At 59.7% G+C, this 14428-nt stretch overlaps 1 protein-coding gene across 1 annotated transcript in view; it reads right to left on the bottom strand.

Annotated features, from left to right (window-relative positions):
- Window positions 1–1518, bottom strand: part of Gramd4 (GRAM domain containing 4) — an 85713-nt gene extending 84195 nt beyond the window's left edge. The window contains exon 1 of the mRNA XM_047550914.1: window positions 1339–1518. Within this exon, the coding sequence (XP_047406870.1) occupies window positions 1339–1367 (29 nt within the window). The 5' untranslated portion in view covers window positions 1368–1518. The remainder of the gene's footprint in view (window positions 1–1338) is intronic.
- Between the last annotated feature and the right edge of the window lie 12910 nt (window positions 1519–14428).

Raw genomic sequence — 14428 nt, 5'->3', positions numbered from 1 at the left:
GGGCTCAAAGTCCCTGCCCTGGGGTCACAGAGCCCTACTTAAGGTCAACCAAGGGTCTCCAGTGGGGTCTTCAGCAAGGACAGCTTACTGAGGGCCCTGAAGGGTGACCCCGACAACTGTGGGACATGGTTTCACCCCAGCACAGGGCAAGGAGAGCAACGAAAACACACCTGCCTGGCCAGTCACACTGCAAGTGCCCAAAGGGTCCCCTAACACAGGGGCCAGTGGCCAAGAAACAACAGGAGATTCTCCACAGAGCTCCACAGGCCAGTCACAGCCACCTGGGGCAAAGGACACTACTGGCCTGTTCAACAGCCTGTTCTGACCCCTGACCCAGGGAGAGCCCCCGCAACAGGCGCTGAGGAAACCGAGTACCCAGCAGCTCACTGCCTTGCCCAAGGTCATGGTGCAGGTGCCTGAGGAAGCCACACACATAGTCAACGCTCTCTGCTTCTGAACCCGTCCTGGCCCAGCCCCAGGGAGGGCCTTGTTTTTGGTGTGTAGGGGAGACTCACAACTCTGGATCTCCTCCCCAGCCTGCACAGGAAGGCAAGAAGGAACCCCATCCTGCACAAGGAAGTGCCCCCAAAGTCAATCGGCCCCAAAGGTGGATAGCGTGGGTGGTGGGGTGTCACACTAGGGCCTCTGAACCTGGGGGCCTACTATTCCTCCTGCCAGAGCCACCAGCAGACACAGGAGCACCGGTCCCAGGCCAGACCTGCTCCTGCCCTTCTCTGCGGGGCAGGGGTGCTGTCCTGTTCGGGACAGGTGGGCACCTCAGCGTGGGGGCTGCCACGGGCCCCAGGCCTTCTGACTGATAAGCACACACACAGGTTCTAGTCAGGGTGCCAAGTGGCTCCAGAGAGCCCCAGGATAGTGTCCAACAAAGGGCGGGGAAACAGAGCAGAAAAGGGAGTACAGAGAGGTGGGACACTCCACAACTTTTGGTGGGGCCACTTCTGGGGTCGCAGGGGCCTGGGAGCCCTCCTCCTCTCCTGTCCCCGAGGAGTGGGTCAGTGGGCCGACATTTGCCGTGGCTCTTCCTGTCCGCCTCCAGCGTCCTAGCCCCCGTGACCCCAGCGCAATGCCCCCCGCCCAGCCTGGGCCCCATGCCCGCGGAACGTCCTCCTCTCGTCCCCCAGGACCCTACCAGCCGGCGCCGGCGCCTGCGCGCGGGACCCGGCGTGAGTGCGGGGCGCGCCCGCGCGGGCCCTGCACGGGGGTCTCCGCCCCGGCCCCGCGGGAGCGCCACGGAGCGCGCCGGGTCGCCGCCCGCCAGCCCGGGCCGAGCAGGGCGAGTGTCGCGGGTGCGAGGGGGTGTCCGCGCGCGCCGCTTACCCTGCGCGGAGATCGGGGCCAACTCTCATCCACCCGCCGCCGCGGCGCCCCCCTCGCCGGCCGCGCTGCACCTGCCGCCCGCCCCGGAGCCCAGCGGCGCGGGGGAGCCGGGAGGAGGCGGCCCCGCGGTCCCGGCCTCGAGCGCGGAGGCGGCGGCGCCAGGTCGCGCGCTCGCGTCCCGCTGCGCGGAGCCTGCGCGCCCCCGGCCCGGCCTGCGCAGCCGCCGCCCCGCCCCGCGCGCCGCGCCCCGCCCGCCGCGCGCGCGCCCGCCCTGCCGGCTCCGCGCGCGCCCGCCGGTCACGCGGCGCCGCCTTTGTTTGGGTGGCCCACGTGGGTCGCGGCCGCCCGCCAGTCGCGGCCACGGGCGCCACGGACACAGCCTCGCACACGCACGCGCGCCGCTGTCGCCCCCTGCGGGCCTGTGGGGTTGGAGGTGGCTCGGTGACTTCCCTGCCTGTGACGGCGGACATCGCGGGCAGCGATACCTGTCCGCTGACCGCCGCTGGGCGCCCAGAGCGCAGCTCCTCCCGGAACAGGCCTTGGAGCCCGCTACGGGGGTGGCGGGAAGGTGGGCACCACCTCACTCGGGGCTCACCCGATATCTAGCTGAGAAGGACTCTGGTCCCCGGGCCCCTTGCCCTCCCCACACACAGCTTTCTCTGAAGCTCACTCAGTCATTCAAGGGACCCCCACGACCATTGCCCACCTCACCCGCTCCCCGTGCATCTCCGCAGGATCCAAGCCACCTGTGCCTAGGAGCCGGGGTCCTTTGGTAGAAACCCACCCCCTCCACAGGGGCTTCCGGGCCAAGGTTCACTAGTTCTCCAGACCGGTGGAAGGGAGTGCTTCTGGAATCCCAAGCCCGCACCGGAGGTGGGGACTGGGGGAACCCTGTCAGTACCCAGCTCTGACCCAGGAGGAGGGCTGCTGGTGTTGGGGTGAAGGGTGGAAAGGACTGAAGGAAGAAAAGACAGAAGGCTGGAGGCTTTCTTTGCCCAACCTTCTCTGCTGCCCTCCCCAGCTGGATCCTGCATGCTCTGCCCTGCCTTTCCTGTCTGCCACGTGTGTCTCCAGCCCAGCCGGCTGCTCTGCTCCCAACCCACGACCCGACCGTGGGAGTCCTGCAGTCACATCAACCCCGTGGATACAGAATTGACCCCCGGCCTTCCTGTCAAGCCCCCAGCTCAAGAGCCTCTAAAGCTCCCTGGGGTGATATTCCAGTCTCTGTGATCCTCCTCCAGCATCTCCCACCTTCCCCATAGTCCTTTGGACCTGGGTGGTGGTCCGCATTGGGACCATCTTCCAGAGGAACCTGTACCTTTCTGGAACTCAGTTTCCCTTCTGCCCAATGAGGGGCAAAAGGTTTCCAGGAAAGAAGTCAGGTATGCACCTGTGCTGCCCAATGTGGGGGCCGTTCTGTGGCCCTCAGCAGGCAGCGTGGGCATTACTGTGAGCTGCACGCAGGACTGTCTTCTGCAGGTTGAGGGCTCTTTGGGCAGGAACCACATCTGAGTCACATTTGTGCCGGCCCCCACCCCGCATGAGGCCTCGCTGCTCAACCTCACTAGTTCCTCCTAATGAAGGCTTTCCTGCTTTTAGCTCTTTGTCCTCCAAGGAAACAGGACTGTGTTTTTCCAACACAGGCTCTCCTTTCCTGCCTCCAGGTCATTGCTCTGGGCACGTCCTCCAGGGCCACCTTCCCTACTCTGACTACCCAGACTGTGTGGCCAGCCCCAAAGCCATCAGCTCCACCAAGTCCCCACTTGACCAGCCTGGCCAGAAACAGTCTCAGCCTCCCCTGCAGCCAGAGCTCTTGCGACCCATGTGGCACCTGCCCTCGTGTCCCCAAGACATTGACCACCTTTAATTGTTTTTGTTGTTGTGATTGGGTTCTTGTCTTTTCTCCCTGTCAACCCAGCTGGGCAGCTCCTACAACAAAAGAAAAAAAAAAAAAAAAAAAACCAGAGCATTCATGTGTGTAACCCCCGCGAGGGTTTAAACGTGCCGGAGTCCAGGTTGCAAATGTGTCCCCCAAGGCAACAGTACTGCGAGGTAGGGCCTGTTGAGGACGTGGCCCTGATGAGTGATGGCAGGAGCAGGTTCCGGTTGAGAGGATGAGCTTGTCTTCCCTGCCATTTCTCTCACTGTGCTTTCCCCCAGGGGATGAGGCAGCAAGAAGGCCCTCACCAGCTGTGGGCCCTAGACTTGGTCTCCCTGGCCTCCAGAACGGTAGAAAATAAATCTTTTCTTTACCAGTTGCCCAGTCTCAGGTATTACCTTACAGCAACACACACTGGACTAAGATGTTCCCCACTCCCCCAGCACGAGGACCTCGGCCAGGCTCTTGTAACCGTCCGAGGAGCTGATAACGCACTTCTGTTCACACATAACAGAAACCTGCCTCAACCAAGCCCAGGCAACCTGTTTGCTCATCAGGTTGGGAAGCACAGCCCCTGAGGTGTCCCTGAGCACTGTCTCGCTCCTTCATCTCTGTGCCTCCCTGCATCTCCCTCTGGAGATGGAAGCTTCACCCTCAGCTCCCATCCCAGGGAGAGACCTCCTTCCTGGCGGTGTCCCTGCAGCACATCTCTTGGAAGGGTTCTGCTTGGCTCTGTGTGGTCACATGCCACAGCTGAGCCATGATGGCACCTGGGGGAGATTGAGGGCACCATGACTGTCAGTGCCAGCTGAACCACCTGGCTGGCAGGTGGCACCCCAACAGAAACGGGGCACAGCAGACAAATGGGCAGCTCTGCACCTAGCATGACACAGAGCAGGGGCCCAAGGAATGTTCTTCACATGAAGGTCAGGATGAGGAGGGAGCAGGAGGGAACCAGGTGCCAGGCCCACAGGATCCCAACTCTCACATTCAGTCCACTTCATGAACACCACCAGGTGCCCACTCCAGCCAGACACTGCAGACAAGGTGAGACACAGCCCCTCCTGGAGGACAGAACTGGACCAAATAACCCCTCCCCCGAGAAGCGACTTGATGACAAGGCACCCACCACCCTGCTCAGGGACTCCTCACAGCCATCCTGTTGGCCCATTTATAGAGCAGGGCCAATGGGGCCTGGACTGTGTCCCCCCAAACCCATATGCTGGAGCTCTGACCCCAGGACTTCAGAATGACTGTTTTTGGAGTCAGCATCTCTACATGGAGAGTTAGTTGAATGAGATCATAGGGTGGTCCCTAATGCAATAGGGCTAGTGTCCTTACAGGAAGAGGAGATTAGGGCCAGGCACAGTGGCACATGGCTATAATCCTCCTGACTCTGGAGGCTGAGACAGGAAGATCGTACATTTGAGGTCAACCTGGTCAACTTAGTAAGACCCTGTCTCAAAAGTGCTAGGGTGTAGCTTGGTGATTAAGCTCGCCTAGGTTAAATTCCTAGTAATGTGCACTCCATGCACACACACACACACACACACACACACACACACCCCAAAGAGCTTGGGGTGTGACTCAATGGCAAAAGCACCCCTGGTTTCAATTCCTAGTACCACAAAAAAATAAATTAATTAGAAGGCGGTGACTAGGATACAGACAGAGGGAAGACCACATGAAGACACAGCAGGCACGGCCCCCTGCACACCCAGGAGAGAGGCTTAGAAGGACCAGCCCTGTCCACACAGTGACCTCACCCACACCAGCCTCCAGAGGTATGAGGAGCGCGTCTGTCATTACACCAGCCCAAGCAAACTCATGGGAGGACACAGGGGCAGAGCTGCCTGAGGCCGGGGCCATGCAGCCAGGCCAGCCCCGCTCCCCACCTCCCCTGCTGGAAGCCAAGCTAGACACTGGAGTGGCAGAGGACAGTGCACCAAGTGGGCACTGCCAAGTTCTGGGCCTGGAAGGTGCTGGAGCCTGCTCACACCTGGAAGGGGTGCAACTGAGCCCTCAAGCCCCTCGTCCTCCCCTCGAGCCCCAAAGGGGCAAGAAGACTAGACTCAACAGAAACGCAGGTGACAGTGACAGCAGGGCATGGGTGGCCAAGTGCAGGAAGGAGTCAGCATGGGGCCTGCAACCAGGGGTCAGGCCAGCGTGGCCCAGTTGGCCCCTCCCTCACTTTCTGAGACCCAACCCAGCACCCACCCATGACCCGGGAAGGTTCCTTAAACTGACCTCAGCACATAAGTATCCACGCTGTCCTTCCACATGCATGAAGCCCCATGCCACAAGGGTCACCAGGGCACAGACGGCTCCGAAGCTACCTGAGGCCACCAAGGAGGGGTGGAACAGGACTCGGGCCTGCCAGCTCCAGATTCCAGCCCTGTTCTACGTCACCTCATCCCAGGGGACGGCAGCACCTGGCACCAAATGGCCCCGGGAAGTGGCTGTGCCTTCTATTTTCATCCTGATTAGGGGAGAAAGGCGGAGCCAGGGCCAGGAAGGCACCCAGGATGGAAGGGACGGAAGAGTGGAGGCGGCCAGGAGGTTTGGGGGAAGAACCCAGGCCAGGCATCAGGGTAGACTCCCAATGGGACCCTGAGGGGCAGCTGCAGGCCCTTGGAGCTCTGGTGCAGAGATGGAGGGGCCGGCCCCAGAGCTGGCCTCCCCCTCACCTTTGCTACCAATACCCTGGAGCCCACGCCGTCCAGCCCATCCCCTCCTGAGCTGACCCTGCTCCCCAGGCCACCAGGTTGTGGGCACCCACGACACACAGGGGGCAGGGGCAAGCCTGGACTCTGTGAGGCAGCCCATGATTCTGGGGTACATTTGAAATCCAAGGTCCCCCTGGCTTCCACACCCCTGGATGGAGGTGAAGAGGGAGGGCTTGGAAGCCAGGACTCCAGCACCTTCCGGGCCAGATAGGAAGCAGAGCTCAGTTCCCGCCTCCAGAGGAGAGGCCACAGGCATGGTCCCCTTCCTCTGGGATGCCGAGCCTGGGAGTGTCTGCCCCTGGGGTCCAAACTCACTTCCCAAACCCAGCCACTGCCCACCAGCGGACGAGACAGTTCCTGTGGCGTCTGGAAAGAGTACTCCTACTCCCCTGGGAGGTCCGAGAAGAGTCGGGCAGGGCCTGCCCAGGACCTGCTTCCTTGGGAGGGGCGGAGGCTGTCCTGGCCTCTCCCAGCCCCAGAGCACAGGCAGCGGCCCCTTCTGCTGTCACTGTGCCCACATGGCACAGGCATCGCACCTGACTAGACAACGGGCTCTCAGTGCCCCCTAGGAAGGCTGGACGTCAGGAGGTAGAAAGCGGCTCAACACTCAGACACACGCAGGTCCCCACCCCGCGTGGCAGGGCCTCTGGGCTACTCCCGCAGGAGGCACTGGTGAGCGGTCGTGGCGGGAGGAAGGACTCGGGACAGCCCAGCCCTGTCAGAGGAAGGAGCTAAAGCGGCGAGCAGCCCTTGGCAAGCACGTAAGTGCCAGGCCTGTGCTGGGGACATGTGGGGAGGGCAGGGGACAGCCAGGACTATCCCTGCCCCAGCAGGGCTTTTTCTTTTTCTCAGTACTGAGGACTGAACCCAAGTGGCTCTACCACTGAGCTACATCCCCAGTCCTTTTTATTTTTATTTTGAGACAGTGTCTTGCTAAGTTGCCAAGGCTGGCCTTGAACTTGTGGTCATTGACAGAGCGGGGTGAGGACTCGAAGGAACTACTAAGCCATGGGGTACTGCTCAGAGCTCAGAGGTAGGCAGGCCAGGAGGGTCTAAGTTCTCTGCCCTGCCACAGAGGCCCACCCAGACTCCACCTGGGCAGTGGGGCCAGCCCTGGAGCCAGCACCCTTGACCTGGGACCCAGCCTTGGGAAGATGCAGGGACAGCCTGGGGCTGCCCTGCTTGGGAAGGAGGGAGTGAGGTACTGTGCCACTCAGCAGGCGGAGAAGCTGAGTCCCGAGATGCAGTGTGCTTGGAAAGGCCGTCACATGACCAGTTCAGGCTGAATCGGGGCTGCCCTGTGGGCCCACAGCAGCTATGCACCAACACTTCCTCAACCAGGACAGACAGGGACAGGGACAAAGTGACACGCCTCACGGCAAAAGATAACCCCAGGAGCTTCGCGGAGCCCTGAGAGAGCCACACACAGCCAGGGTGCGTGCTGAGGGTACGTGGTCCCATTTGCTTTGAAGGATAGGTCACAGCAGCCTCCAGGGGAGTCAAGGGACACAGGTGAAGGCTGGTGGACAAGAAAGTCCACTGGGACAGAGTGAAGCCCACAAGCCCAGGGGCAGGCGGATGTGGACGGGGACGGCCCGGCAGCAAGGACTGCTGTCTGCTTGGCAGTGGTCACCGAGGACACAGGGGCCAGTACAGTGTCTGCCAATGGGGTGCAGGAGTCAAGAAGCCCTGCACATACCGGGGGAGACAGGTTCAGTCCACCCAAGCTGCCATCCCAGGCCCCACGCCACCCACTCCAGCCTTCTCTTCCCATCCCTTCCCAGCCTCCCCTGGGTCTCTGTCTGCCTCCAGAGTCCGCCACCCTGAGCTCCCGCCCCAGCCATCCCTCCACTGGCTCTGCTGGAACTTCCCAAGCTTTCTCCAGGCAGCTTCCTGGTCCCCAAATCCTTGCAAGGGGCCTGTGAATGCAAGACGCCTGTCCTGCAGGCCACTCTCCCTCCCTGCTCCCCGAAGTCTCCCAGTGATGAATGCCGCCCTGCCTGGACCCCCATCCACACTCTGCCCTCCCTGGGGCCGCGCCTGCTCCTCTGGCCACCTGGCCTCCTGCTTACTTCCTCGATGGGCCACCTCCAGGTCCACAGCCTCCCTGTGTCCTTGGACACACCTGGGGCAATCCTGCTCCAGGGCCTTGTCCCTGCTATCTCTCTGACCTTCCCGCTGTCCTGCAATGTCTGCAGGCTCCGCCCTGCCCTCCATTGGTCCACTCAAGTGCTACCCTCCCTCTGAGGTCCACCCTGGCTCCTTCTTGGAAAGCACTCCTGTACCCAGCTCTCCTGCCCTCCTCTCCTGCCTGCTGCTCCCCTCTATGACAGGGCATTCCAGGCAGAATCTTGGCCCTCAAGACCTCAACCACTTCTTCCCTGGACCTGTGACTATGTGACCTTACCTGGAAAAGGGACCTTGCTGGTGCGATTAAACTAAGATCTTGAAATAGAGAGATTATTCCAGATTATCCAGTGGATCCCAATGTGATCACAAGAGGGAGGCAGAGCCGGAGGAGGAGAAGTGATGGAAGCCACACTGGAAAGACGGAGGGAGAGAGACTTGGAGATGCTTCACTGCTGACCTAGAGACAGAGGGGGGCCGCGGCCAGAGTGCAGGTGCCTTAGAAGCGGGACAGTCAGGGATGGGGCTCCTCCTGCAGCCTCCAGAAGGAACTGGTCCTGCTGATACTCAGCTCTAAGCCCAGGGAGCCCAGTCGAGGCTTCTGACCTCCGGAACAGTAAGAGGATAGATCTGTGTTCTGAAGCCACTGAGTCTGTAGTGACTTGCTACGGCAGTGGCTCTGCCCCGCCCTCGGGCGTTCCACACACTTCCTGGGCAGGGCTCTTCCCTCTCCCTGCTGTCCCAGCACTTACCGTCCACCTGCCCCAGTTCCCACGTGGAGGTGCCACAAGAGCTGCCAGGCCTTTGCTCAGCCTGAGGCCATAGCCTGGAGTGCCCTCCCGACCCCACTGGCTCCAGGCACCTGTCTCTGCCTGGCTCCGGCAAGGCCAGCAGCCCCTCCCCGCTGCCTCAGAAGAGCCGGCCTGCCCCCAGGTCCCTCCCAGCCAGAGTCCACTGCCACGGGGGCTTCCTCTTTCACCTTGGCTCTGGCCAGAGCCACGGCTGTCCCGCCCTTTGGACTTGGGCACTGTCTTCAAAGCTGCAGTCCTATCCTTGGACATCTCTCTTGGGAACCAGCTCTCTCCCTGCCAGCTGCTGGTCCTGGCTGTTTTTATTTGCCCCCAGTACTAGGAATTGAACCCAGGGGTGCTCTACTCCTGAGCTCTGTCCCTAGGCCTTTAACTTTTTAATTTTATTTGAGACTGGATCTTGTTATGTTGCCCTGGCTGGCCTTGGACTTTGCAACCCCCTGCAAAGCCTCGAGGAGTGAGACAACAGGTGTCCCACTGTGCCCAGCGGTTCAAGCCCTTGTGACCATGGTGCCAGCCCAGTGGGCCAGGAGGGAGCTGCTCAGTGAAGGTCAGGCCCCCTTGCTATGCTCTTTGCCTTTGGAGGGCAGGGCTGGGCCTATGGTGGTGGCTGCAGGACTTGGATACACCATCTAGCCACCTGAGCCTCAGCTTCCCGTCTGTACCGTGTGGGAGGAGATGGCCAGGGCTGCGCCTTGGCCTCTGTTCCCACTGAGGAGGCCAGCAGCAGCCCACGGGGCAGGCCAGGACCTGCAAGCTGCCCTCCCAGGAGGGTCAGTCCAGGGCTGTCGTCCAACAGTCCTGTGTTCCTGCAGATCGGCAAGTGTCTGCATGGCAGCACCTGGAGGCATGGCCACAGTGAGCAGTAAGCATGGGACCAGAAACCTCCTTTGCACCTTTGCTAGACTTAAAAATGCCCCCACCCACTCCGGGACTTAACTGCTTTCCAGGGAAACCTGAAGCACCCTGGAGGCCCACCCTGTCCTGCGCTATGGTGGCATCTCAGAAATGTCAAGTGGGCTGCAGGGACATCGTGAGATGAGGGCTCTTCCCAGCTGTGGCCCCCAGAGACGGTGCCCAGCAGGGCGCAGGTGGAGCCCTGCCGGAAAGAAGGGCTTCTGGGCAGGGCTTCTTCCACCCTCAGAGACACCAGGGATGAGAGAGGCGGGCCAACTGGAGACCATGCGTGCGCCACCTTGTGGCCGCAGGCGAGGACACAGCACAGGGGCCACATGCCAGGAGCCCATCCCCACCCCTGTGCCTCTCCTTGCAATAGTGGCAACGGGTGGGCACCACTTGGGACCACAGGGGCAAGGCCTTCCTTCTTGTTCCCTTGGGGGCAGACTGCTGGCCCGGGTTCTAGTCTAAGCTCTGAGTCTTACCTGCTGGGTCACCTTGGCCAGTCCCTGCACCTCTCTGAGCCTCGGTTTCCTTTGTGTGCAGGGTGGGGGCAGCTGCGTCCTTCCTCCTGCCCTCGCTTGCTCCACAGGCATGCACAGAGGCCTCCTTTCTTTCCTGGTTTCTCGGCCTATGGTTTTGGGTCTTAGCAACAGGAAATGGACCAAGACAGCTGGTGCACAAGCAGTGCCCAAAGGATGGGGACAGCAGGTAGGACGATGTGAGAGACAGAATGGGGTGGGCCACAGAGCGAGTGCCTGGCTGGACAGCTTGAGGTCCTGGACGACCAGTCACCTGTGCCGGTCCCACTGGAAAGCTTCGTGTTCTCTCTGAGAGCAGCAAAGATCTGGGCGGGGACTTCCGGGCCCCCACTTCTTGATGGGTGTACTGGGGCCACAGATCTGGCAGGACAGATGGTCTGGGGACCTGGGCCTAGAGGACCCTCAGACAAGGCCCCTTCCTTCATACATACCCCTGACCTGAGGATAACTCCTGGGCATAGAGCCCACCTTGAGTGGTACAGGGACAGTGGGGGTAAAGGAAGGGCGGCAGGGTGGAGGATCACCAGGCACATATTTGAGGCCAGCCTGGGCAATTCGGCAAGATCTCCTCTCAAAATAAAAAATGTAAAGGGCTGGGTAGGGGCAGCTCGGTGGTGAAGCGCTTCCTTAGCACACGGGAAGCCCGGGTTCAGTCCCTAGTGTTGGAAAAAGATATCCAGACAAAACTAAAGGAGGCACAAAGTCACACAGACAGATCGGATCACCGCTTGGGTAAAAAGAAGGCAGGAAGGAGAAACGAGAAAGGGATTGGAGAGACAGTGAGTGACATGCAAGACTGGCCAAAGGACCTAAGCCATGGTTGATTAGAGAAGTCACTGAAGGAAAAGAGACACATCGACCAGCCAGAACCAACAGGCAACCAGCGTGGAGGTGAAGCTCCTGAACTCTAAAGCTATGGACCGCCACCTGGGGCTGAGCTGACACTGTCGGGGAGCTGGCAGGCTTCACAGGGAAGAGTGGACCCTTCAGACAGCCAGGCCAGAAGGCCGAGTATTAAAGAGAAAAAGGAGAAGGTGGACACAGGGCTGTGGACTGCCTCACCCTACAACAGCCCATCCTTGAGAGAAAGCATGGGACCAGAACTGAGACCCAGAACTTCAGATCAGAACTTCAGACCCAGAACACGAGACCCAGAGCACAAGACGCAGAGCATGAGACCCAGAACTTCAGACCAGAACACAAGACCCAGAACACGAGACCCAGAGCACAAGACCCAGAATATGAGACCCAGAACTTCAGACCAGAACACAAGACCCAGAGCACAAGACCCAGAATATGAGGCCCAGAACTTCAGACCAAAGCGTGAGACCCAGAACACAAGACCCAGAACTTCAGACCAGAACTTCAGACCCAGAACACGAGACCCAGAACTTCAGGCCAGAACATGAGACCCAGAACACAAGACCCAGAACTTCAGACCAGAACTTCAGACCCAGAACACGAGACCCAGAGCACAAGACCCAGAATATGAGGCTCAGAACTTCAGACCCAGAACATTAAACACAGAATATTAGAACCAGAACATTAGAAACAGAACTAGAGATCCAGAACATTAAACCCAACATTTTAGACCAAATATATAAGACTCAGAACTTTAGACTGGAGGTCAGACCCAGAGTTCACACCCAGAAAAACAGATCAAGAACATTAGACACAGAAAAACAGATACAGGACATTAGACAAAGAATATCTGACCCAGCGTATCACATCCAGAGCATGAGACACAGAACATAAGACCCACATATCAGGACCAGCATAGTGGACCCAGAGCATTGGATCTAGAACTTTAGATGCAGCGTGTTTGACCCAGCATATCATACCAAACATATGAAACAGATTTTCACCCAGAACACAGACCCAGAACTTCAGACCCAGAACACAGACCAGAACATAGACCCGAACACAGACCCGCCATTGAAGTCAAGGCTGCAGAGAAGCTGCCATTACTTGGGGCTTCATTTCTGGAACTTTTGCTGTGGGAATTTGCAAACTTTGAACGCAGCATCCCGGGGTTTGTCATGAGTTCACCATGCTGCTGGAAAGATCGCAGTCACAGGAAGAGGGAAGAGGCTCGACATTTTGAAACCAACAGTAAAGTGAGGAGATGGGGCGTTTCTCCTCCCCTTCCTACATGGACAGAAACTCAGGGCGCCCAAACGGTCAACCAGGGGAAGTTTCAGCTGATGAATGGAACCTGGATATCTCCAGTTTGCACTCCTTGAGGGTTAGGGGACAGTTTATCCTAAACCTGCAACATGTGGCCACTCCAGCAGAATGCTCGCCACACCCAGGAGGCGTCCTGTCAAACAGCACTGAACCTGAACCTGACAAAACTGGAAAGGGCCCCACCCAGCATGGTGGCCACCTGTCCCACCTGGCAACTTACATGTAAAACTCATCAGAACAAGTAAGATCCCATCCGCATCAGTTAAGCCACACTCCCCCTGGGCCATGGCCAACCATGGCCGGTGCCCAGGCTGGACAGCCAGGAGGATCCTCCCAGGAAGCTCTTTCCATGGGACAGGACCACCTTCGTGCTGGTGGCCACTCGACAGCAGTGGGGAAACAGAGGCACGGTGGCGTCCCATGGGCACGGGCCAACACATACAGCCCAGACTCATAAAAACAAGCAAAGGTCAGAAAAAGAAGCTGGAGAGGAGCACGTGGGTCCGGAGGCCTCGGAGACACACGGGGGTCCACCGGCGTCGAGCCCCACTGGCACAGCTGTGTGCAGGGACCACCTTGTGGCAGCGAGGGGCTGTCTTGGGTGGAAGCATCGCTTCCATGTTTTCAAAGGGCAGCCACGTCTTTTGGCTGCACACCAAGTGTCCACAGATGTCCATGGCACCTGGGATCTGCTCCATGATGCGGACCTCAGGCCACATGCAATAAACTCACCACAACTTGAAAATTTGTACTGCGGAAGATGCACTGGACACCCCCAGCCCCTGACCCTGGCCTGCTGAATGCCCTGCTCCGCCACACAGTAACCGCACAGCACGGGGGCTTCCTCTGCGGTTGATTGCAGGGCTGACCGGGAGCCGCCGTCAGCACTGAGGGGCTGCCCGGCACTGGGGGGGTGTCGTATTGCATATGGCTAGCCCAGGAAAGAACCAAGGTTGAGACTCAGCGCGGCTTCTACTGAATGTGCATTGCTCTCCCGTGTCATGAAGTCCGTGAGCTGTACTTCAGCCAAGCTGGAGTCCACCTGTAATCCAGAAGTTCGTGTGGGCTCCGCTCGGGGAAGCAAGATGGCCAAGGTGGAGTGGGGTGTGCCCTGGGTTCCCTTGACACTTCCTATGATCAGAGGAGGCGGGGCAGGGCTCACAGGGGACAGCCTTGCTCTCTGCCCCTTTCTGGCCCTACCCAGCCTCGGGGACACACACCACCTACACCCAGCAGAGTCCTCAGCAGTCGGGACAGGAAAATCACTCCATATGCATTTGGCCTGCAGAGGGCAGGCTGGGGAGGGACCCAGGGGGACTGCCCCCTGAGAGACCAGCTCCGACAGAGGCCACAAGCCCCCAGGGAGATGGTGGGATGAGGGGGTGGGGTGGCAGCCCCTCCCTGGAGTGTCCCCTCCACCCCTGGGGTGACTGTCCCATCTTGCTCACACAGCCCTTTCTACAGCACCTGCTCTCCTGCCTCCTGGGTGTGGGCGCTGTGTTGGGCAGCAGGACCCACACGGGGCCAGCCCCTGGCCGCTCACTCCAGGCAGGGACAGGCCGTGAACAAACAGAGAAAACCCTGCAGCCCCAGGCCACCAAAGCCCTGGAGGGAGACAGCGAGTGAGCGGCAACGGGCCCAGAGCAAGGGGGCTCCTCCTGGTGGGGAGGGCCTGTTGGGACAGTGACTTGTTTTTTTAATAGATTGTTTATTTTAGAGAAATTTTGGATCGCCAGGAAAATCAGAACGATAGTTCCAAGTCCCTTTTGCTCCACATCTAGTGTCCCCGGGGTTTCAGGCAGCTCTTCACTGCTGTGACCAAAAGACCTGGCAAGAGCTTCGAGAGGGAAAGGCTCATCTGGGGCTCATGGTTTCCGAGGTCTCAGTCCACAGACAGCTAGCGCCACCATCCTGGAACCGAGG

Source organism: Sciurus carolinensis, chromosome 4 (genome assembly GCF_902686445.1).
Source record: "Sciurus carolinensis chromosome 4, mSciCar1.2, whole genome shotgun sequence".
Classification (NCBI taxonomy): domain Eukaryota; kingdom Metazoa; phylum Chordata; class Mammalia; order Rodentia; family Sciuridae; genus Sciurus; species Sciurus carolinensis.
Note: the sequence above shows the minus strand (reverse complement) of the source record. Positions and strands in the feature narration are given on the sequence as shown.